Source organism: Rhinoderma darwinii, chromosome 4 (genome assembly GCF_050947455.1).
Source record: "Rhinoderma darwinii isolate aRhiDar2 chromosome 4, aRhiDar2.hap1, whole genome shotgun sequence".
Taxonomy (NCBI): domain Eukaryota; kingdom Metazoa; phylum Chordata; class Amphibia; order Anura; family Rhinodermatidae; genus Rhinoderma; species Rhinoderma darwinii.
This window is the reverse complement of record NC_134690.1, coordinates 146,024,261-146,047,100: the sequence shown is the minus strand read 5'-3', so window position 1 is coordinate 146,047,100 and position 22,840 is coordinate 146,024,261. Positions and strand designations below refer to the sequence as shown.

Genomic DNA, 22,840 nt, shown 5'->3' with positions numbered 1-22,840 from the left:
CCGTACTTTTTATTTATGGTGACTTCCTGTTCTCTTTCTAGCTCTGTACACACTGTACTTTGTTTGCTGCCATCCCTGTGCATATATTGATGGGTCTATTTTCATGTTGATGTGTGATGACATGGGTGTCTGAACCTTGTGTGGTTTGCAGAGTTCCTCATACCATTAAAATAGATAGGATACGGCGCCGGACCTCCCTGGGAGCTGGAACCAAAAACACTGCAGGTAAAGTTTTTGGATCCGGCTCCCAGGGAGATCCGCCACCACAACGGATGTCCCTTGTGCCAGAATAGATCCCATAGAATGCTATGGGATCCGTTCTAGCATCAGTTTGCCTCTGGCTGTTCTTCAACACGCCGGAGGTAAACTGCTGTGCATATGCGAACGGCACCTAAGTAGAATGTAACTGTACTTTTATTGTGCTGCTGGAGTTCTAGATAAGGATGGCAACATTATAAAAACAGATAAGGCTTGGTATGCATCTCCATTGTCAGTCTCTGGGGGAAAAGGGCTTCACACCATTTCTTCCTTGAGAATGTAGTTATGACATTTCTGTCAAATGGCTACCATTCACTGCATTGCAGTCTATACAGACAATATAGGAAGGAAATATGTATCTACAGTATAGCCGCCCTCTGGAAAGTTTTAGAATTTCAAAAATCAAAACAAAAAAACATTTCTCTACAGACTTGCATCGAATTAATGAAACTAAAATATAATACATGATACAACGCATTCGGAAAGTCTTCAGACCCTTTCACTTTTTTCACATTTTGTTATGTGGAGGCCTTGTGCTGAAATAAAATAAAAAAAATCGTGTTTTTCCCCCATCATTCTGCACTTAAAGGACGTGATGTTTATTCAGAATTCTGGCAATTCGCTAACACAATCCCGACACTACAGCACAGCAAGCGTAATCTCGTTTGAAATGACAGTTTACAGCGTAATCTCGCGAGATTACGCTTGCTGTGCTGTAGTGTCGGGATTGTGTTAGCGAAGTGTCAGGATTCTGAAAACACATCACGTCCTGGCTGGAGGTAATGTATATTCATTGTCATGACACTGCAGTAAGGTTATAGTGTGTTTATGTGGCTGCACATAGCTATATAGCTATGTGCTGTGTAAATGAATGGGGAGAAGTGTATGATGCTGATTGGTCAGCGTCATACACTTCTCTCCACAACGCCCACTTGATCAAAAAGTAAAAGACACCCAGTTGTTCATTAACAAATTAGCATAAAGCGAATATAGGTCATAACTCCGTCAAAAATGATCCTTTTTCTAAATAAAAAAACTGCTGTAATCTACATTACAGCGTCGATCACAGGTACAAGATAGGCCACTTATGATGTGGTGACAGAGCCTCTTTAATACCCCATAATGACTAAGTGAAGTTAGAATGTTAGTAATCTTTGCTAATTTATTGAAAAGGAAAAACTAAAATATTGCATTGTCATAATTATTCAAACCCCTTACTCAGCACTCAGTTGAAGCACCTTCGGCAGCGATAACAGCCTCCAGTCTTCTGGGTGTGATTCCACAAGTTTTTCCCACCTGAATATGAGACTTTTTGCCAATCTTTGCCGATCCTCTCAAACTCGATCAGGTTGGATGAGCAATGTCGTTGGACAGTCATTTTCAGGTCTCTCCAGAGATGTTCGATTGGGTTCAAGTCAGGGCTCTGGCTGGACCACTCAAGGACATACACAGAGTTGTCCCTAAGTCACTCCAGTGTGGTCTTGGCTGTGTGCTTAGGGTCATTGTCTTGTTGGAAGGTGAACCTTCGGCCCAGTCTGAGGTCCAGACTACTCTGGATCAGGTTTTCATTAACAATATCTCTGTACTTTGCTCCATTCACCTTTCCCTCAACCATGACCGGTCTTCCTTTCCCAGCCGCTGAAAAACACCCTCACAGCATGATGCTGCCACCACCATGCTTCACTGTAGGGATGCTATTAGGCAGGTGATAAGTGCCTGGTTTCCTCCAGACATGACGCTTAGAATTGAGGCCAATTAGTACAATCTTGGTTTCATCAGACCACAGAATCTTGTTCCTTACAGTCGGAGAGTTGTTTAGGTGCTTTTTTGTAAACTCCAGGCAGGCTTTCATGTGTCTTTTACTCAGGAGAGGCTTCTTTCTGGCAACTCTGCCATAAAGCCCACATTGGTGGAGTGCTGCAATAATTGTTGACCTTCTGGAAGTTTCTCCGATCTGCAAAGAGGATCTTTGGAGCTCAACCAGAGTGACCATTGGGTACTTGGCGAGCTCATTTTCCATGGCCCTTCTCCCCCAATTAGTGTGGTGGGGGCGGCCAGCTCTAGGAAGAGTCCTGCTTGTTCCAAACTTCTTCCATTTAAGAATTATGGAAGCCACTGTGCTCTTGGGAACTTTCAGTGCAGATATATTTTTATACCCTTCTCCAGATCTGTGCCTCCAGGCAATCCTGTCTCTGAGCTCTACAGGCAGTTCTTTCCTCTGATATGCTTTGTCAGCTGTGAGACCTTATATAGACAGGGGTGTCATTCCAAACCATGTCCAATCAAATTATTTTACAAAGATGGACTCCAATCAATGTGTAGAAACATTTCAAAGATGATCTAGAGAAACGGGAGGCCCCCCAGAGCTAAATTTCAAGTCTTGTAGCAAAAGGGTCTGAATACTGAGGTTTTTATTTAATAAGTTTGCAGAAATGTCTAAAATTCTGTTTTCACTTTGTCACTATGGGGTATTGAGTGCAGAACGATGGGGGAAAACATGAATTTTGTTTTATTTTAGCTCAAGGCCTCAACATAAAATTTAGAAAATTTACAAATGCACTGTACATTCCCTTTATAAATACAATAGAATGCATTTAGAGATTGCCCAGAATAAAAAATTATCACCTAGGTGATCAGTCTATGATCGCTGGGGGCCCAACCGATCGCCAGAACGGTGGTCCTGAACCCCCAGATCCTCCTCATTGCACATCCCCAAAGCGAGGAGAATAAATAAAGCAACGGTCGAATATGCACCTGTCATTATTCAATGTCTGAGAATATCAGAAACAGCTGAGCGCTGTACTCTATTTCCATCATTACCACAGACTTTAAATCTAGCGGCAGCACACATTCTTGACCGCCGCTCCATTCAATGTCCTCCCCACTGCGATTGAGCAGTGAGGAACAGGGGTTCAGGACCCCCGTTCTCACGATCGGTGGCAGACCTAGTGCAGGGGCTTCCAGCGATCTGAGAATACCCCTTTAATTAACTTGGTCACAGTTGACCTTTAAAGCAGCCCGAAACCCACCTTCAAAGTCACATTAAACACATGTTTATAAGATACAAGAAAAACACACAAAGCTTTACCAGTTATACATTTGAAACTCGACACCAAGAAGTTGGAAAGCAAGATTGCAACTCACGTTTCTCCTTTGTTTTTATCCCTGAGCCATTGATGTAATGTATGACTGTTGAATTGCAGAGCACCTTTTAATCCTCCTTTACATTGAATTTGCATAATAGTATGAGAACATCTGACCACTTCAATAAGTCCTACGCAGTCTCCAATAGAGAGACACCCATACGGTAGCATCCTGAAAGGAAATATTATATTATATTCAATGACCTGGAACTGCATCATGTATCCATGTGTGAACACTTAGGTTAGGACACGGCGTCACCCACAAGTTGTGAGGGTGCGTACAGTGTTTGAATAGTAAAACAAAGCTTTGTGCTCAGATCTGCCCAGTAGTAGGGTTGAGTAAGTGAGTCAGTCGGCCCATTTCACTATTTTGTCGAGTTAATGACTTGCTGGTCCATAAAAACAAATGAGGGGGGAAAAAAAAAAAAAAAGAAGAGAAAATCATAAATTCTAGTGAATTAAATTCACCAATGAATCCTAATAAGTGACAAATCAGACCACTTAGAAAAACTTTTTGCCCGATTGGAATGTCTAGCCGGGAGCCAAAACTACTTAAACAAGAACTCCAGCAATTTGTTTTGCCTATATAGTGCAGCACAGGCTATTATTGAAGAATAATGTAAAGGCGTGCATGCTTGTGTAAGCTGGTTTTAGTTAATGTGCCATTTACAGTTTGTCTGCCAACTTCGTTCCTTGACAGTAGGAGAAAAAAACAACAAAGTCCACATAGTGCATCAAATGATATAGTAAAAAAGCCACAGATAGGTAATCAGTTCTGCTGACCTGGCTGGTTATGCTAGGAGCACCACATCCTTGAATGTGTGTTTTAAAATATTGCTGCAGCCTGGGTTCCGATCCGGATCCAAAGGGTGCAGTGGTAAATAGTAATTTGAGAAGTTTGAGGAAAAACGGATTTTCCCTGGCTCTGCTAACTGCTAAAAACCTTCTTGAGTAATGAGGATATAAAGAGGCTCTTGTCATCAGATTAGAAGTGTCCTATCTCCTACATAATCGGATTGGCGCGGTAATGTAGATAAGTGACTTTTATTTTGAAAAATGATAATTTTTTAGCAAGTTATGAGCAATTTTCGATTCATGCGAATTCGTTTTTTTAATGACTGGGCGTGTTTTTACTTTTTACCAACTGGGAGTTATCCAGAGGAGTGTATGACGCTGACCAATCAGCGCCATACACTTCTCATTGTTCCAGCCCAGCTTCTTTCACTGCACAATCACTGTCTGTTGATCGAAAAATGATCGTTTTTCAAAATAAAAACCACTGCTGTGACCTACCTTACAGCGCCGATCAGATTATGTAGGAGATAGGGCACTTATAATCTGGTGACAGAGCCTCTTTAAAACAAGCAAATGTAATATCAGATATTGTTTTAATTACTACACGTTTCAAGGCCGGACCGGCCTGTTCATCAGGTAAAATACAAATGCTATACATTCCCCTTGCAAAAGTGAAATATATAGCCAAGACAAAGTGGTAAAAAAACACGTGTGAAAAAGTGCCAAGTCACATGGATGAGTCATGTAGAGGTGTTTGGATGTCACATGGATGAGTCACGTAGAGGTGTTTGGATGAGACATGGATGAGTCATGGATGAGTCACGTAGAGGTGTTTGGATGAGACATGGATGAGTCATGGATGAGTCACGTAGAGGTGTTTGGATGAGACATGGAGGAGTCATGGAGGAGTCACGTAGAGGTGTTTGGATGAGACATGGAGGAGTCATGGAGGAGTCACGTAGAGGTGTTTGGATGAGACATGGAGGAGTCACGTAGAGGTGTTTGGATGAGACATGGAGGAGTCACGTAGAGGTGTTTGGATGAGACATGGAGGAGTCACGTAGAGGTGTTTGGATGAGACATGGAGGAGTCACGTAGAGGTGTTTGGATGAGACATGGAGGAGTCACGTAGAGGTGTTTGGATGAGACATGGAGGAGTCACGTAGAGGTGTTTGGATGAGACATGGAGGAGTCACGTAGAGGTGTTTGGATGAGACATGGAGGAGTCACGTAGAGGTGTTTGGATGAGACATGGAGGAGTCACGTAGAGGTGTTTGGATGAGACATGGAGGAGTCACGTAGAGGTGTTTGGATGAGACATGGAGGAGTCACGTAGAGGTGTTTGGATGAGACATGGAGGAGTCACGTAGAGGTGTTTGGATGAGACATGGAGGAGTCACGTAGAGGTGTTTGGATGAGACATGGAGGAGTCACGTAGAGGTGTTTGGATGAGACATGGAGGAGTCACGTAGAGGTGTTTGGATGAGACATGGAGGAGTCACGTAGAGGTGTTTGGATGAGACATGGAGGAGTCACGTAGAGGTGTTTGGATGAGACATGGAGGAGTCACGTAGAGGTGTTTGGATGAGACATGGAGGAGTCACGTAGAGGTGTTTGGATGAGACATGGAGGAGTCATGTAGAGGTGTTTGGATGAGACATGGAGGAGTCATGTAGAGGTGTTTGGATGAGACATGGAGGAGTCACGTAGAGGTGTTTGGATGATACATGGATGAGTCATGCAGAGGTGTTTGGATGAGTCATGAATGAGACATGCAAATGTCTTTGACAGGTTAAAGGTTACTTGGTTTAAAAAGGTCATTGAGGTGATAACACACTGTCAAAGTAAAAACAAACCTAAAAAGACTGCAGTATAGATTAGAAAGATAGGGGACACACCTATTTCACCGCTCACAGTGGCATGTACGTGTTAATACAATTATAAAATTATTATATAGGCAGAGTTGATAACTGGCGTATTGTAGCATATATATATATTTTTTAAATCAAACCGGTGTAGAAAATGAAGAAACTGGCCTGCTGCAGTCTGCATGATCGCGCCACTGGAAATGGTAGTGGTCTGTAGCCCGGGAGTTGGAGGCTATGGTGGAGTTATGGAGGGTTAGTGAGTGCTCTATAAAGACAGCTACTATATGAAATGTAGTCCCATTTTGTAACTAAGGTAACCTGACGCTTGTTGGGACTGTGGAAGCTCAGTGCAGTCGATAGGGAAAAACGAAGAGACGGAGCGAAGGTAAGTTTATGTGGTGCTGATTGCTATTCATTCTGGGTGGGTAGCCGTTCTGTTGGGGAATTCCATGATAAACCTTAGATTGGTAAGTAAGTGCACCTATTGGGGTCACGGGGTCCAGATCAAAATGGGAACTATTGTATGTGCTGGATATATATCAACGTGAGGTAGACATAAGAAAGGAGGGTAAGGGACCCGTTCATAGGGAAACTGCTGGATATGCTAGATGATCGTGTCAGTCAATTTGTTTAAACCATGGGGCACCAAGGTATCTAATTTGTAGATCCAATAGACCTCTTTTGCACAAAGAGTTGAACCCATTGGGAAGGTGTGCATCTATTTGGTCAATTGGGGTTATTTTAAAACACCCAAAGTCCAGTTTATGCGGGACCCCCCTCCTTTTACTATCATCAACTACTTTCACCCCATAAACTAAATAAGAAAAAATTACTCAGAGGAACCTGGGGGGGGAAAAAAAAAAAAAAAAAAAAAAAAAAAAAGAATACACCAGCCCTCAGAAAGTGATACTTCCATCTTTAATCTCTCCAATTACACATTAACACCATCAGAAACATTGTTTCTTAAAAAAAGGACTCCTGTTGCCCAGCAGCACCAGCAATGGGCCTTGACCGATTTCTAGATCTTCACCGTTTCACGAGAAAACGGACTCTCAAACACCATTTCCAGCTGGGGGCAAGAAAAACCGCACCAGCTGTATGTGACACCAGCTCCATTGAACATACCGACCCCTACCTACACACTGAGCTGAAACTGCAATCTAAATTTTACCCTGTAGAAAATCAAGGTAACTTCATCAACACCTTCCACACCTAGTCTACAGAGACCTTGAATATCTGGAGACATAAAATCCCGAATAAGGACACGGGGACGGGGGGCGCACACACACACACAAAGAATCACAAACACACACACACACAAAGAATCACAAACAAAACAGGTAAAATGGTCATCCGCTTAGCGCACAAAGGAGGCGGAATAGTGATCCAAAAGATCATTGACCATAAACAAGAAGCCACACGAATACTATCAGATCTTAGCTATTACACCCTACTGAAAACCAACCCTCTCATAGAAATAACTAATCAACTTCGTGATATCAATGCCGCCCATCATTCATCCATCCTCAATAAAAACTAAAGGAATTATCTTTTACCTAAAAATATCAATATGCCATTTTTCTACCAGCTTCCAAAAAATACACAAAGGTTTAATTAACCCTCAGGGGAGACCAATCATCTCTTGGATTCAGTCCCCCACTTGCCATCTATCACACTATTTAGATCTGGGACTACAAAAATATGTTCTAAATCTGCCCAGTTTTCTAAAAGACTCCATCCAACTCAAACGACCTCAACTCTAATCATATGGAGAAAACCCCTGCTCCTCATCACTCTAGATGTTAGTGCACTTTATTCCAACATCTAGCACACTATAGGATTGAAAAGTGTTAGAAGCATACTCAATAAAGACCCCACTTTAATGCCAGCTCAGGTTAATTTCATTTGCCAAGGGCTTGAGTTCAAAAACAATATATTCTCATTCAACCAATCTACCAACCATCAAATCAGGGGGACTGCTATAGGTACAACAGTAGCCCCCAGTTACGCTAACATCTTCATGGGGGCTTTCGAGGAATACACATATGGAAAAACCCCTTGTTTTTGCCCTATATCCGTCTATATCGCAGATATATTGACGATTTTTGACCTGGGATGGGGACCACGAAAGTGCTAGCCATTTCTGTCACTCCGTTAATATCAACAATTGGGGGATTAATTTTACTTACACTATCAAACAGGACACTATCGATTACCTGGATTTATCAATCTCAATAACAGTGGAAAAAAATCACCACCCGTACACATTTCCAAACCTTAGATACTAATAGCTACCTCAACTATACTAGCGGTCACTGCTCCAAGTGGATAAGCAATATCCCCTTTTTGCCATAATAAAAGGAAACGGAAGAATTGCACACTAGACAGCAACTTCCAAAAACAGAGTCGGGTGTTGTACAAACGTTTCAGAGAGAAGGGATATCCCAATTATGTACTAGCCCAAGCCTACAAAAGAACGAGCAAATTAACACAAAAAGAATGCCTCATACTTAAACCAGAAAATTAAAAAACACATTTCAAAATCCACATAATACAAGGAAGAACCCAGCTCTTAAACCAGAGCTCAATTTTGATTTTAATTTTATCACCACATATATAATATAGCTCACAAAAAAAAAATCAAAGGACAGCCTGGCCAGACATTGGCACATCCTACAGCACGACCCCTTTCTTAACCCCTTGCCGCACACGGGCGTAACCGTACGTCTAAATAGCAAGTGATTTCCCGCACTCGGACGTACAGTTACGCCCGGCAGATAAAGCGAGCACAGGAACTGTGCGCGCTTTATCTTCAGCGACTGTCAGCTGTTATACACAGCTGACATGCCGCTGCAATGGCTGTTACCGCCGATCGCAGCCATTTAACCCCTTCAATGCGGCAGTCAATGACGTCCGCCGCATTGAAGTTGTTTACAGAGGGAGGGAGCTCCCTCTGTAACCCCCGGGCCCCCCCGTGATAGATCGCGGGTGGCAATTGTTGCTATGGCAACCAGGAAGCCGTTACTAGGCTTCCTGGTTGCCCAGGTACAGTAGCCTATTAGGTCCTGCCCGAGGCAGGACCTAATACGCTAACTGTCAAATGAAGAATGACAGTTACGATCCACTGCACTACATAAGTAGTGCAGTGTATTGTACCGGGGATCAGAAGACCAGATCTTCATGTCCCCAGGTCAGTGTAAAAGAAAAAGTAAAAAAAAAAAAATGTGAAAGAAAAATAAATAAATAAATAATAAAAACAACACTTGCCCTGTTTCCCTGATCAACTCCTTTATTATTAGAAAAAAAATGAAAACATGAAAAAAAAACTATACATAATAGCGCCGCGTTCGGAACGGCCTGATCTATAAAAAAAAAAAAGAGTATTTTTATTGTGGGAACGTAGTGAAACATAAAAAAACGATATAAATTTGGTGTCGCTGTACTCGTATCGACCCGCACAATAAAGTTAACATGTGGTTTATACTGCACGGTGAACACTGTAAAAAAACAAACAAAAAAGAAACGTGCTAGAATGGCTATTTTTTGGTTTCCTCATCTCCCAAAAAATTGAATAAATAGTGATAAAAAAAAAATAAAAATATTGCATGTACCCCAAAATGGAACCAATAAAAATGACAGCTCGTTCCACAAAAAAAGGCGCCCTCACACAGCTCCGTCAACGGAAAAATAACACGTTATGACTCTCGAAACGCAATGATGCTAAATGACGGCCCAGACTCCTTTTTTAGGTCCAGTAGAATTTCACCAAATACCCCACATCATCATTTGCTGGACCCCACAGGTAGACCCTGTAGACGCAGCAGAGATGAGGAAACTTTAGGGCCTTGTGCGGCTTATAGGGCTAGTGAAGAAGTCAAAGATTAGGCAATACTGGAGCGCAGATATTTTGTATAATACCCCAAAAACCCGGCCTGTGCGTAAAGGATTGGTTCAAAGCATACCACACCAATCCATGGATTATTCATTCACCCCATTACATCATCCTATTATGACCTGATGAACTCCGCCCAGCTTACATATAGCCTGAGGTACATGGACATATTACATATACCCTGATGTACCCGCACATCTTACATATACCCTGATGTACTCCGCACAGCTTACATATACCCTGATGTACTCCGCACATCTTACATATACCCTGATGTACTCCGCACAGCTTACATATACCCTGATGTACTCCGCCCAGCTTACATATACCCTGATGTACTCCGCCCAGCTTACATATACCCTGATGTACTCCGCCCAGTTTACATATACCCTGATGTACTCCGCCAAGTTTACATATACCCTGATGTACTCCGCCAAGTTTACATATACCCTGATGTACTCCGCCCACTTTACATATACCCTGATGTACTCCGCCCAGCTTATATATACCCTGATGTACTGCGCACAGCTTACATATACCCTGATGTACTCCGCCCAGCTCACATATGCCCCCACATTATAAGCTGAAATACCAGTAAAACACCAAGCAAAATCTGCGCTTCAAAAGCCAAATGGTGTTCCAACTGAGCCTGGCAGTGTGCCCAAACGGCAACTTATGACCACGGTGGTAAAAGCTGGGCACAACATATTGGGCACTGAAATGGCATATCTGTGGAAAACAGCAATTTTCAATCTGCAACATCTATTGTTTACTCATTTTTGCAAAACACTTGTGCGGTCAAAATGCTTACTACACCCCTAGATAAATTCTTTGAGGGATCGTGTTTCCAAAATGGGGTAATTTTTCGGGAGGTACCACTGTACTGGTACTATAGCTCAATGCAATGCAACATGGTGTCAAAAAACGAATCTTGTAAAATCTCCACTCCAAATACTAAATGGCGCTCCTTCCCTTTAGAGCCTTGCTGTGTGTCCAAATAGCAGTTTATGACTGAGTGTGGCGTATTTCCCTACTCTGAAGAAGTTGCTTTACAAATGTTGTGGTGCTTTTTCTCTTTTATTTGTTGAGAAAATGAAAAATTTTGAACTAATGCTACGTGTTATTGGAAACTAATGTAATTTTTCATTTTCACTGCCCATTTGTAATAAAATCTATGAGACACCTGTGGGGTCAAAATGCTCACTACCCCCCTAGATGATTTCCTCAATGGGTGTAGTTTGCCAAATGGAGTCACTTTTGGGTAGTTTCCACTGTACTGGTTCCCAAGGGATTTGCAAAAGCGACATGGTGCAGAAAAACCAATCCAGCAAAATCTGCTCGCCAAATGGCGCTCCTTCCCTTCTGAGCCCTGATGTTTATTCATACAGTGGTTTATTACCACATATGGGGTATTTCCCTACTCTGGAGAGAATGCTTTACAAATGTTACAGTGCTTTTTCTCCTTTATTTGTTGAGAAAATGAATAATTTTGAACTAATGCTACGTCTTATTAGAAAAAAAAATTAATTTTAAATTTTTACTGCACAATTCTAATGAAATCTATGAAACACCTCTGGGGTCAAAATGCTCAGTACACCCCTAGTTGAATTCCTCTAGAGGTGTAGTTTCCCAAATGGAGTCACTTTTGGGGGGGTTTCCACTGTTCTGGTACCTTAGGAGCTTTACAAATGAGACATGGTGCAGAGAAATTAATCCAGGAAAATCTGTACTCCAAAAATTAAATGGTGTGCCTTCCCTTCTGAGCCCTGATGTGTATTCATTCAGTGGTTTATTACCACATATGGGGTATTTCCGTACTCTGGAGAAGTGTAGTTTCCCAAATGGGGTCACTTTTGGGGGGTTTCCTTTGTTTTTGCACCACAAGATCTCTTCTAACCTGACATGGTGCCTGAAATATAATTTAAGAAAAGGAAGGCCGAAAAATCCGCTAGGTGCTCCTTTGCTTCTGGGGCTTTTGTTTCAGGCGCGTAGCACACTACGGCCACATGTGGGATATTTCTAAAAACTTCAGGATCAGGGCAATAAATATTCAGTTGTGTTTGTCTTGTAAAAACCTTCAGTATTACAGGAAAAATGGATTAAAATGGAATTTCTGAAAAAAATAATGAAATTTGCAAATTTCCCTTACACTTTGCTTTAATTCCTGTGACACGCATAAAGGGTTAAGAAACGTTTTAAATGCTGTTTTGAATACTTTAAGGGGAGCAGTTTTTAAAATGGGGTGATTTGTGGGGGTTCCTAATATACAAGGCCCTCAAAGCTACTTCAGAACTGAACTGGTCCTTGACAAAATAGCCTTTTGAAATTTTCTTGAAAATATGAGAAATTGCTGCTAAACTTATAAGCCTTGTAACGTCCTAGAAAAATAAATGGATGTTCAAAAAATGATGCAAACATAAAGTAGACATATGGGAAATGTTAACTAGTGACTATTTTGTGCATCTTACAAGCAGATACATTTGAATTTAGAAAAATGCTAATTTTTGCAAATTTTCTCAAAATTTTGGTGTTTTTCACAAATAAATATTTAATTTATCGACCAAATTTTTTCACTAACAAAGTACAATATGTCACGAGAAAACAATCTCAGAATCGCTCGGATAGGTAAAAGAATTCTGGAGTTATTACCACATAAAGTGACACGTTAGATTTAAAAAATGAGGCTGTGTCATAAGGTCCAAAAGTGGCTGGGTCCTTAAGGGGTTAAAGGAAGGGTGTTGCGAATTATTATTTTTTTTTTATATCAATTTGCTTTTAGTGTTTTATTAAAAAACGTTTTATTTGTGTGTTTGTGTTTTACTTTTTTTTATTTTTGCACTTTTTCTCGTCTATGGGGGCTGCCATTTTATATTTTTCATCTCTGGATGTGTCGATTAACGAGACATACAGACATGGAATACAGCCCCATAGAGAATGCGAACCAGACCCGTTCCATTCACTATGCTGTACGCCGGCTGTGTGGGAACGGCGCATGCGCCGCTCCCACACAGTCCAAATGGAAGGTCTTCGGCCGAGCGACGTCCGGCGCCATTTTCTTGTGGACCGGAAGCTGCGGCCGGACAGTAAGATTACTACTTCCGGTCGCGGCTTCCGGACTTGTGTTCTAATGCAAGCACTTGGAGCGGAGGGAGCAGACGGACCGGAAGGAGCGGCGGCGGCAGGTAAGTTATTTATGTGTATGTACGGGTTTTAGTGTGTGATTACTACTGTATGTAACCCTACTACACTGTGTGTTAGCTCAAAAAATGGCGACACACAGTGTAGGAGGTTTGACCGTTCAATCCCCTCCTTTCTCCTGGCACTAGCCAGGATAAGGGAGGGGGGATTCTGTGAGCTCACTAGAGCGAGTGTGTTTTCTCAAATTTTGCAGCATAAAGCAAATTTTGGGAATTGCTCCATCTAGTGACCAGCACTGGGAAATGTTATAAATTAGAATCTAATTTATAATATTTCCTGACTCGTGAAAAAATTAAAAAAATTAGAACAATGTTTAATCATTTATACACTAACTGTTCTCCCCCCGAAACCCCTCCTGACATTTAGGAGAGATCCCACTATAAAAAATATTTTAGGACCCAGGTAGGGTACATTTTCTACAAATTGGGACAAAACTTCCTTACTTTCAGCCCCAAATTAAGTTCAAAGTGGGGAGTTTTAAATGTGGCACACCAAGGTGCCTATGCTGTCACACTATCACCCACAATACCACCACCTTTTGTTCAAATCACAATTGGAATACATTTAACATAAAGAGAAAATCTCAAATTGTCAATCACAGTTCATAATCTAAAAGATTGTGTCTGCGGAGCTTAATATGTGGGGAGAATTATTCAACCTCTTCACTGTAGACTTAATAAACTTAGGTCTAAGGGCCTGTTCACACGGAGTTTTTTGACACGTTTTTTGACGCGGAAAACGCGTCGGAAAACGCGCCAAAAACGACCCAAAATGACTCCCATTGATTTCAATGGGAGACAGAGGCGTTTTTTTACCGCGAGTAAAAAAAACGCCTCGCGGCAAAAAGAAGGGACATGACCCTTCTTGATGCGGTTTCCGCGTCCAAAACCGCATTGAAAGCAATGGGGACACGTCAAAAAACACCTCGAACTAGTGAGGTGTTTTCTGACGAGTATATTGCCGAGTGTTTTGGAGGAGTTTCTTGCAGGAGTCGTCTCCTGCTGCTAGTCCAGCCCAGCAAGGGGCTGTCATTTCCTGTCTGCTCGTGGAGCCTGAAAAACATCGTGGACAGAACTCAGGGATACAGAAAACCGAAGTCCTGCATCCAAATCGAATACAAGTAAGTGCAATTGCTCCTATGTTCCATACATGCTATACATGTATGGAGCTGTGCATTTTTTTTTTTCAATTTTTTTTTTAATTTTTTTTTTCAATTATTTTATTTTTAATTTTTTTATTTTGTTATGCAGTTGTTCATGTATGTCATCTCTTTTTTATTTTTTTTTAACATTTCAGGAACAGAAATGACGACAGCAGAGGTGTACCACCGAATGGACATTGATGTTGGGAAATTGATTCAAGAAGTAAGTATACTTTTTTTTTTTTTTTAATGTGGGCCTGTTCACATCAGCGTGGTTTCCGCTGAGGGGTTCCGTCGGTGCTTTCAGTCAGGGGAACCCCTCAACGGAAAGGCAAGTGTGAAGTGGTGACAGATCCGTTGCTAATGGTTTCTGTTTGTCCCCGTTGTGCAAAGGGTTCTGTCGTTTCGACTGAACCAATACCGCAGTGTAGGGAATCCCATTAGCAACGGATCCATCAGCATTGAAGTCAATGATGATGCAAACAGAAAACAATGTTTTTTTTAATGTGGGCCTGTTCACATCAGCGTGGTTTCTGCTGAGGGGTTCCGTCGGTGCTTTCAGTCAGGGGAACCCCTCAACGGAAAGGCAAGTGTGAAGTAAGTTCCGTTTGCATCACCATTCATTTCAATGGTGACAGATCCGTTGACAGAAGGATGTCAGGCTGGGTTCACACGACCATGTTACGTCCGTAATGTACGGAACGTATTTCAGCCGGAAGACCCGGACCGAAGACAGTGCAGGGAGCCGGGCTCCTAGCATCATAGTGATGTACGACGCTATGAGTCCCTGCCTCTGCGTGGAACTACTGTCCCGTACTGTAATCATGATTACAGTACGGGACAGTTGTCCTGCAGCGAGGCAGGGACTCCTAGCGTCGTACATCACTATGATGCTAGGAGCCCGGCTCCCTGCACTGTCTTCGGTCCGGGTCTTCCGGCCGAAATACGTTCCGTACATTATGGACCTAACATGGTTGTGTGAACCCAGCCTCATGCGTGTGAAAACCTCGGCAAAAACAGCCTGAAAAACCGCCTGGAAAACCGCCTCAAAAACCACGTCAAACATGAAAACCTCCAGGGTCAGTTTTTACAGGAGGAATTTTCCTCCTGCAAAAAACTCCGTGTGAACAGGGCCTAACTAACAAAAAATTCCTCATGCAGTGTCTCAAAACATTGCACATTTAAGCATAAACTGGATTTTGGGTGTTTTAAAATAACCCCAATTGACCAAATAGATGCACACCTTCCCAATGGGTTCAACTCTTTGTGCAAAAGAGGTCTATTGGATCTACAAATTAGATACCTTGGTGCCCCATGGTTTAAACAAATTGACTGAAACGATCATCTAGCGTATCCAGCAGTTTCCCTATGAACGGGTCCCTTACCCTCCTTTCTTATGTCTACCTCACGTTGATATATATCCAGCACATACAATAGTTCCCATTTTGATCTGGACCCCGTGACCCCAATAGGTGCACTTACTTACCAATCTAAGGTTTATCATTGAATTCCCCAACAGAACGGCTACCCACCCAGAATGAATAGCAATCAGCACCACATAAACTTACCTTCGCTCCGTCTCTTCGTTTTTCCCTATCGACTGCACTGAGCTTCCACAGTCCCAACAAGCGTCAGGTTACCTTAGTTACAAAATGGGACTACATTTCATATAGTAGCTGTCTTTATAGAGCACTCACTAACCCTCCATAACTCCACCATAGCCTCCAACTCCCGGGCTACAGACCACTACCATTTCCAGTGGCGCGATCATGCAGACTGCAGCAGGCCAGTTTCTTCATTTTATACACCGGTTTGATTTAAAATATATATATATGCTACAATACGCCAGTTATCAACTCTGCCTATATAATAATTTTATAATTGTATTAACACGTACATGCCACTGTGAGCGGTGAAATAGGTGTGTCCCCTATCTTTCTTATCTATACTGCAGTCTTTTTAGCCTTATTTTTACTTTGACAGTGTGTTATCACCTCAATGACCTTTTCAAACCAAGTAACCTTTAACCTGTCAAAGACATTTGCATGTCTCATCCAAACACTTCTGCATGTCTCCTCCATGTCTCATCCAAACACCTCTACATGACTCCTCCATGTCTCATCCAAACACCTCTACATGGCTCCTCCATGTCTCATCCAAACACCTCTACATGGCTCCTCCATGTCTCATCCAAACACCTCTACATGACTCCTCCATGTCTCATCCAAACACCTCTACATGACTCCTCCATGTCTCATCCAAACACCTCTACATGACTCCTCCATGTCTCATCCAAACACCTCTGCATGACTCCTCCATGTCTCATCCAAACACCTCTGCATGACTCCTCCATGTCTCATCCAAACACGTCTGCATGACTCATCCATGTGAGGCCCCATGCATATGAACGTAAAAACGCCCGTAATTACGGGCCCATAGAGTTCTATTGGCCACGGTACCTTCCCGTATGCTTACGGGAAGGTGCCCGTGCCGTTAAAAAAATATAGAACATGTCCTATTTCAGGCCGTAATAACGGCACGGGCAGACCCATAGAAGTTTATGGGGCTCCTGTAAATACAAATGACTACGTGTGTGTGTGCACCCGTAATTACGGGAGCGTTGCTAGGCGACGTCAGGGGATAGTCACTGTCCAGGGTGCTGAAAGAGTTAATCGATCGGCATTAACTCTTTTAGCACCCTGAACAGTGACTACCGATCACAATATAGATCAACCTGTAAAAAAAATAAAAAAAAATAGAAGTTCATACTTACCCAGAACTCCCTGCTTCTTCCTCCAGTCCGGCCTCCCGGGATGACGTTTCAGCCCATGTGACCGCTGCAGCCAATCACAGGCTGCAGCGGTCACATGGACTGCCGCGTCATCCAGGGAGGTCAGACTGGATGTCGAGAGGGACGCGTCACCAAGACAACGGCCGGGTAAGTATGAATTTTTTACTTTTTCTGCGGAAAGGGCTGCCCCTTCTCTCCATCCTGCACTGATAGAGAGAAGGGCTGCCGATTACTGCAGTGCAATTTTGCAGTGAAAACGTGCCCATAAATACGGGTGCAATACGGGTCAAATACGTGTGACCAAGGACCTGTATTTACGGGAGGACAAAAATACATTTGTGTACATGAGGATTGACTTGGCACTTTTTCACACATTTTTTTTACCACTTTGTCTTGGCTATTTCACCTTTGCAAGGGGGATGTATAGCATTTGTATTCTACCTGATGAACAGGCCGGTCCAGCCTTGAAAACGCGTAAACAATATCTGATATTACATTTGCTTGTTTTAAATCCTCATTACTCAAGAAGGGTTTTTACCAGTTAGCAGCACCAGGGAAAAAACTTTTTTCCCTCAAACTTCTCAAATTACAACTTGGTTCCTTGTTCAGCTCGGATATTGTTCCCCTAATGCAGACTACATTTCCCATGAAGCTTCTGGCCTTGCAGAGGAAAATGTGGCAGTCTTATCACACTGCACTTCCTCTGCATCCGAAGTGCAGCAAGTGATAGATCAGTGATAGTCCCCGAACTGCAGTCTCTGTGTATCCTATGTGAGGCAGCCCAGCCTCTCTCCTGCTAGTGATAGATTTCTCTGTCAGTTTTTACACGGGAGGCAGCGAGTAGAAGCATCTCAGAAATACACTGGACTCACTGCACACAGTACTCACAGATAGTATAGACCGTGAAAGTCAGGATGGTTTTATAACTCTGCAGCTAATCATTGCATGGACTCAACTAGTATATCACTGCCAGGGGAGTAGCTAAAGGCTCAAGGGCCCTGGTGCAAAAGTTCAGCTTGGGAATCCCCTTCCCCGCAACTTCACTTCATGGCCGATGTCTGTGGCCCACTCATAATTTAAAGCTGCATCGCTGGGTTTCTTAAGTGACCCGTTGATGCAGCTTTAGCAGCCAGAGGCATTGCAACGGTCAGAAAAGATCATGGGCACAAACGCAAAGACATATACTTTGTACCGCCCCCCCCCCATACCTCTAAATAATGCAGCCCCCAATAAGTGTCAAATACCAGTTCTACACAGTGAATAGTGAGCATAGTACAGTTACATCCAATAACTTACATGTGACGTCTTCTCTTTCCCTTCTCTTCTCAACTTCTTCCAAGTTCCAGTCATGACTAGTTTTTGCGCACACACGTCCTATTCTGTTGCTACCCGCAGCGCTTCTACAGAGTTAGGCTATGTTCACACAGGGCGGATACGCTGCGGCACAGGGAATTTCGGACGGAAAACTGCACCAAATTGTGGTGAAGTTTTTTTGCCGGAATGTCTGCCACAGGTCAATTTCTGAGCAGAATTTCCTGCTCGTCATTTATGCAGCGTGTGGATGAGATGTGATTAAATCTCATACACTTTTGCTGCTACTGTATTAACATGCAGATTTTTCACCAAAAAATAAAAAATCAGTTATGGAAAATCTACAGTATCTACGCTACGTGTGAACTTACCCTTAAAATATTCATTTTTGTGCCCCAAAGTAATAATCCCCTCTTTGCTCCCCAAAGTAATACAACCCCTGCTGAGACAGACAGAGGTCCGCTGCCGCCCGCCTTTTATCGTGACAGGTCTTTATTGGCAGTATCTATATTGCATATATATCTAAATATAAAGTATTTGCAGGTTTGTTTTTCTTCGTTTTGTTTTTTAAATAACGTAGCGACCCTTTTTATGGCTTTCTCCCTCCAGTTCGTTGTCTGTTTTCAGTTGGTTGGCAGGCAATCCTTGTAGGCCAGCACAGCAAACACAGTTTGTACTTCAATACCAGCTTAAAGGGGGTTTTCTCATCTTGGACAATTATGGCATATCCACCTCTGGGTCCTGCACCTATCTCTAGAACGATGCCCCCTAAACCACTTTCTAGCTTACACGGCTCTCCTGGCCACATCCTGGTTAGGTGGTCGGGAGTTACGGAAACAGCCGAGCTCACTGAGCTACGCTGCTTCCGTAACTCCCATAGAAGTGAATGGGAGTTACAGAAACAGCGTAGCACAGCGAGCTCTGGAAATAGCGTAGATTGCCATGACACGTTGTTTCATTAACTCCCATTCACTTCTATGGGAGTTACCGAAACCGCGTAGCTCAGCGAGCACTCAGCTGTTTCTGTAACTCCCGACCACCTAACCAGGATGTGGCCGGGAGGCAGTGGAGTCGAGTAAGCTAGAATGGGGTGTAGGGGGCTCCGTTCCATAGATAGGTGCGGGTCCCGGAGGTGGGACCCGCATCTATCAGACTTTTACAGCATATCAATTGTCTAAGATAGGAAACCTCTTTAACAGGCACTATTTTACGATTTGTCTGTATCTTTCATGGGCAGTGAACTCTGAAGTCATAATTACAATACTGTCAGTGTGCACCGAGGTATACACAACAGAACACATTATATATAGGGATGTAAATATCTCTGCACACTCCAGAAGAAAGGAATCAGTTTTTCTTTTCACTTTCCCTGGCAAGTGCAGGGAAGATAAGACGGGACAGCAGGGTGCTTGCAGGGGACGGAGCAGTCCTAGTCATATCTGATGCTAATTAGCAGCTCAGATTAGTGTCCTGTGACTCTTTGTCGGAGGGAAGGGGGAGAATCACCCAGGCACGGAGCGGACCTAGGACTGAAACCTGAGGAACCCCCGATAGCAAGGGGAAGAGGATAAGAAGTGGAACCAGCAAATGACAAACTGAACGAGCGGTCAAAGATAGAAGGAAAACCAAGAGAGCCACCTCCTTGAGGCCAATAGAGTGGAGCATGTTAAGTAGGAGTTTGTGGTCTACAGTGTCAAAGGCTGCAGAGATATCCATAAGAATCAGGAGAGAGTATTTACCGACCGATTTAGACGCCAAGAGATCATTTGAGACTTTAGTAAGGGCAGTTTCTGTGGAGTGTAGAGTGCGGAAACCAGATTGTAAGGGGTCTAGAATGGAGTTAGCAGAGAGAACGGATAATGCGAGAGTAGACCAAGCGTTCCAGGAGTTTGGAGATGAAGGGCAGATTAGAGGCTGGTCGGTAGTGAGCAGCGCTGGATGGGTCAAGAGTTGGTTTTTTCAGTAATGGGTTTATAATGGCATGTTTAAAAGAGGAGGTAAAGATACCAGAGGAAAGAGAGGCTAGATATTTTAGTCAGGTGACTAGTGACAGCTGGGGAGAGGGACTGGAGGAGGGGATAGGATCACTAGGACAGATAGTAGGACGAGAAGAAGAGGAGCCTAGAGACTTCTTCTGTTATTGGGTCAAATGCTGAAAATGAAGAAGAGGGAGTGCGGGAGGGAAGGGGATCGATGTTACTAGGGGACTGGGAGATATCATGGCGGATGTTGTCAATTTTAACTTTAAAATAAGTGGCCAGGTCTTCAGAACTGAGATCTGTGATTGGCGTCTGCACTTTAGGACTAAGGAGGGAGTGAAAAGTATCAAAGAGGCGTTTTGGATTATTAGATAGTGTGGAGATGAGAGAAGTGAAATAGACTTGTTTGGCTCGGTGAAGGGCAGAGTTGTAAGTTCTCAGCAGAAATTTGTAATGGAGGAAATCTGCATCCAAATGCGATTTTCTCCACAGTCGTTCGGCACATCTCAAGCACCGCTGAAGAAAGCGGGATTGAGGCGTGTGCCAGGGTTGTCTTTGTCGAGTGGTTCGGAGTGTGGGGGGGGGGGGGGCTGCTTCATCCAATGCATTCTTGAGTGTTATTGAGAAAGTTTGGCAGCCAGATTGGGACAGGAGAGGGAAGAGATAGGGGACAATGAGGGCTGTAGACTGTCTGAGTGTTAATGGCATGTAGATTTATATAGGTCTGATAAGTAGGCACGACCTGAGAAGGCAGAGAATACTTGATAGTAAAGGAGAGAAAGTTGTGATCAGAGAGCGGGCGAGGAGAGTTAATAAAGTCAGAAACTGAGCAGAGACGGAAGAAGACCACGTCAAGTGAATGCCCGTCTTCATGTGTAGGAGAGTTAGTAAGTTGTGACAGACCTAGGGACGAGGTTAAAGAGGCTCTGTCACCAGATTATAAGTGCCCTATCTCCTACATAATCTGATCGGCGCTGTAATGTAGATAACAACAGTGGTTTTTATTTTGAAAAACGATCATTTTTTAGCAAGTTATGAGCAATTAGAGATTTATGCGAATTAGTTTCTTAAAGACCAACTGGGCGTGTTTTTACTTTTGACCAAGTGGGTGTTGTAAAGAAGTGTATGAGGCTGACCAATCAGTGACCAATCAGTGTCATACACTTCTCATTGTTCCAGTCCAGCTTCTTTCACTGCACAATCACACTGTGCCGTGGATCATGCTGGGCTGGAACAATGAGAAGTGTATGAGGCGGATTGGTCACTGATTGGTCAGCCTCATACACTTCTTTACAACACCCACTTGGTCAAAAGTAAAAAACACACCCAGTTGGTCTTTAAGAAACTAATTAGCATAAATCTAAAATTGCTCATAACTTGCTAAAAAATTATCGTTTTTCAAAATAAAAACCACTGCTGTTATCTACATTACAGCGCCGATCAGACTATGTAGGAGATTGGGCACTTATAATCTGGAGACAGAGCCTCTTTAAAGATAGAAACTGGGAGGCAGATGAGGAGATTGGGTTATCAATGGGGATGTTGAAGTCACCCATGATGAGAGTGGGTGTTTCAGAGGATAGAAATTGTGGAAGCCAGGCAGCAAAATGATCCAGGAATTGGCGGGGTGAGCCCGGGGGGCGTAGACAACACTCGGAGGGAAAAAAGGTGAAAGAGTCTGAGGGTGTGGACTTCAAAAGCGGGAAATGTGAGTGAGGGGGATCTGAAAAGTGCAGTGTGGGGAAAGAAGTATACCTACTCCTCCACCCTGCCTGTTCTCAGGTCTGGGGGCATGAGAGAACTGGAGACCACCATAAGATAGAGCAGCAGGGGAAGCAGTGTCAGACAGATGTAGCCATGTTTCTGTAAGAGCCAGAAGGTCAAGAGAGTTAGAAAGAATAAGTCATGAATAAAGGTGAGTTTGTTGCACACGGACCGAGAATTCCAGAGAGCACAGTTAAAAGAGACAGGGGAAGACGTACAAGGAATGGTAAGAAGATTTGCAAGGTTTCTATGTGTGGCAGGTAAGTGGTTGAGCTTGGCAGAAGAAAAGGGAGGACCAGGGTTGGGAGAGATGTCCCCTGCAGCTAGTAGCAGGAGAATGGAGAGAGACAGCAGATGGTTCTGTGATTTAGGAGAGTGATTTTTATGTTGGGCAGTGGGATGAGATGGGTTAAGTTGACTGAGGAAAGTGAATAGTGCATGGGAGCTGTACATGGGCGAGGCAAGGAGAGGGACTGATGTGGACTGTTTTTTGCCAAGGCCTGATTAGGCGATAGGATTGTAATCCAAGAGCAGCTATAATGATGAGCGCGGTAGCGAACATGTTTGTTTGTAAACAGATAGAATGTTGAATCTAATAAGTAGAATGTGTGCTAGTTTGTTTGGTTTTGCAGCTTACCTGTCACTTTCCAATTGCCATGTATAACTGCCAGGACACTGACAATATGACACTTAAACAGAG

At 43.1% G+C, this 22,840-nt stretch overlaps 1 protein-coding gene across 2 annotated transcripts in view; it reads right to left on the bottom strand.

The window, feature by feature from the left end:
* Nucleotides 1-22,840, bottom strand: part of PIK3CA (phosphatidylinositol-4,5-bisphosphate 3-kinase catalytic subunit alpha) — an 83,037-nt gene that overhangs the window by 16,201 nt on the left and 43,996 nt on the right. For both annotated transcript variants that reach the window (XM_075861647.1, XM_075861649.1), the window contains exon 18: nucleotides 3,403-3,573. In XM_075861647.1, coding sequence (XP_075717762.1) covers nucleotides 3,403-3,573 — 171 coding nt within the window. The remainder of the gene's footprint in view (nucleotides 1-3,402; nucleotides 3,574-22,840) is intronic.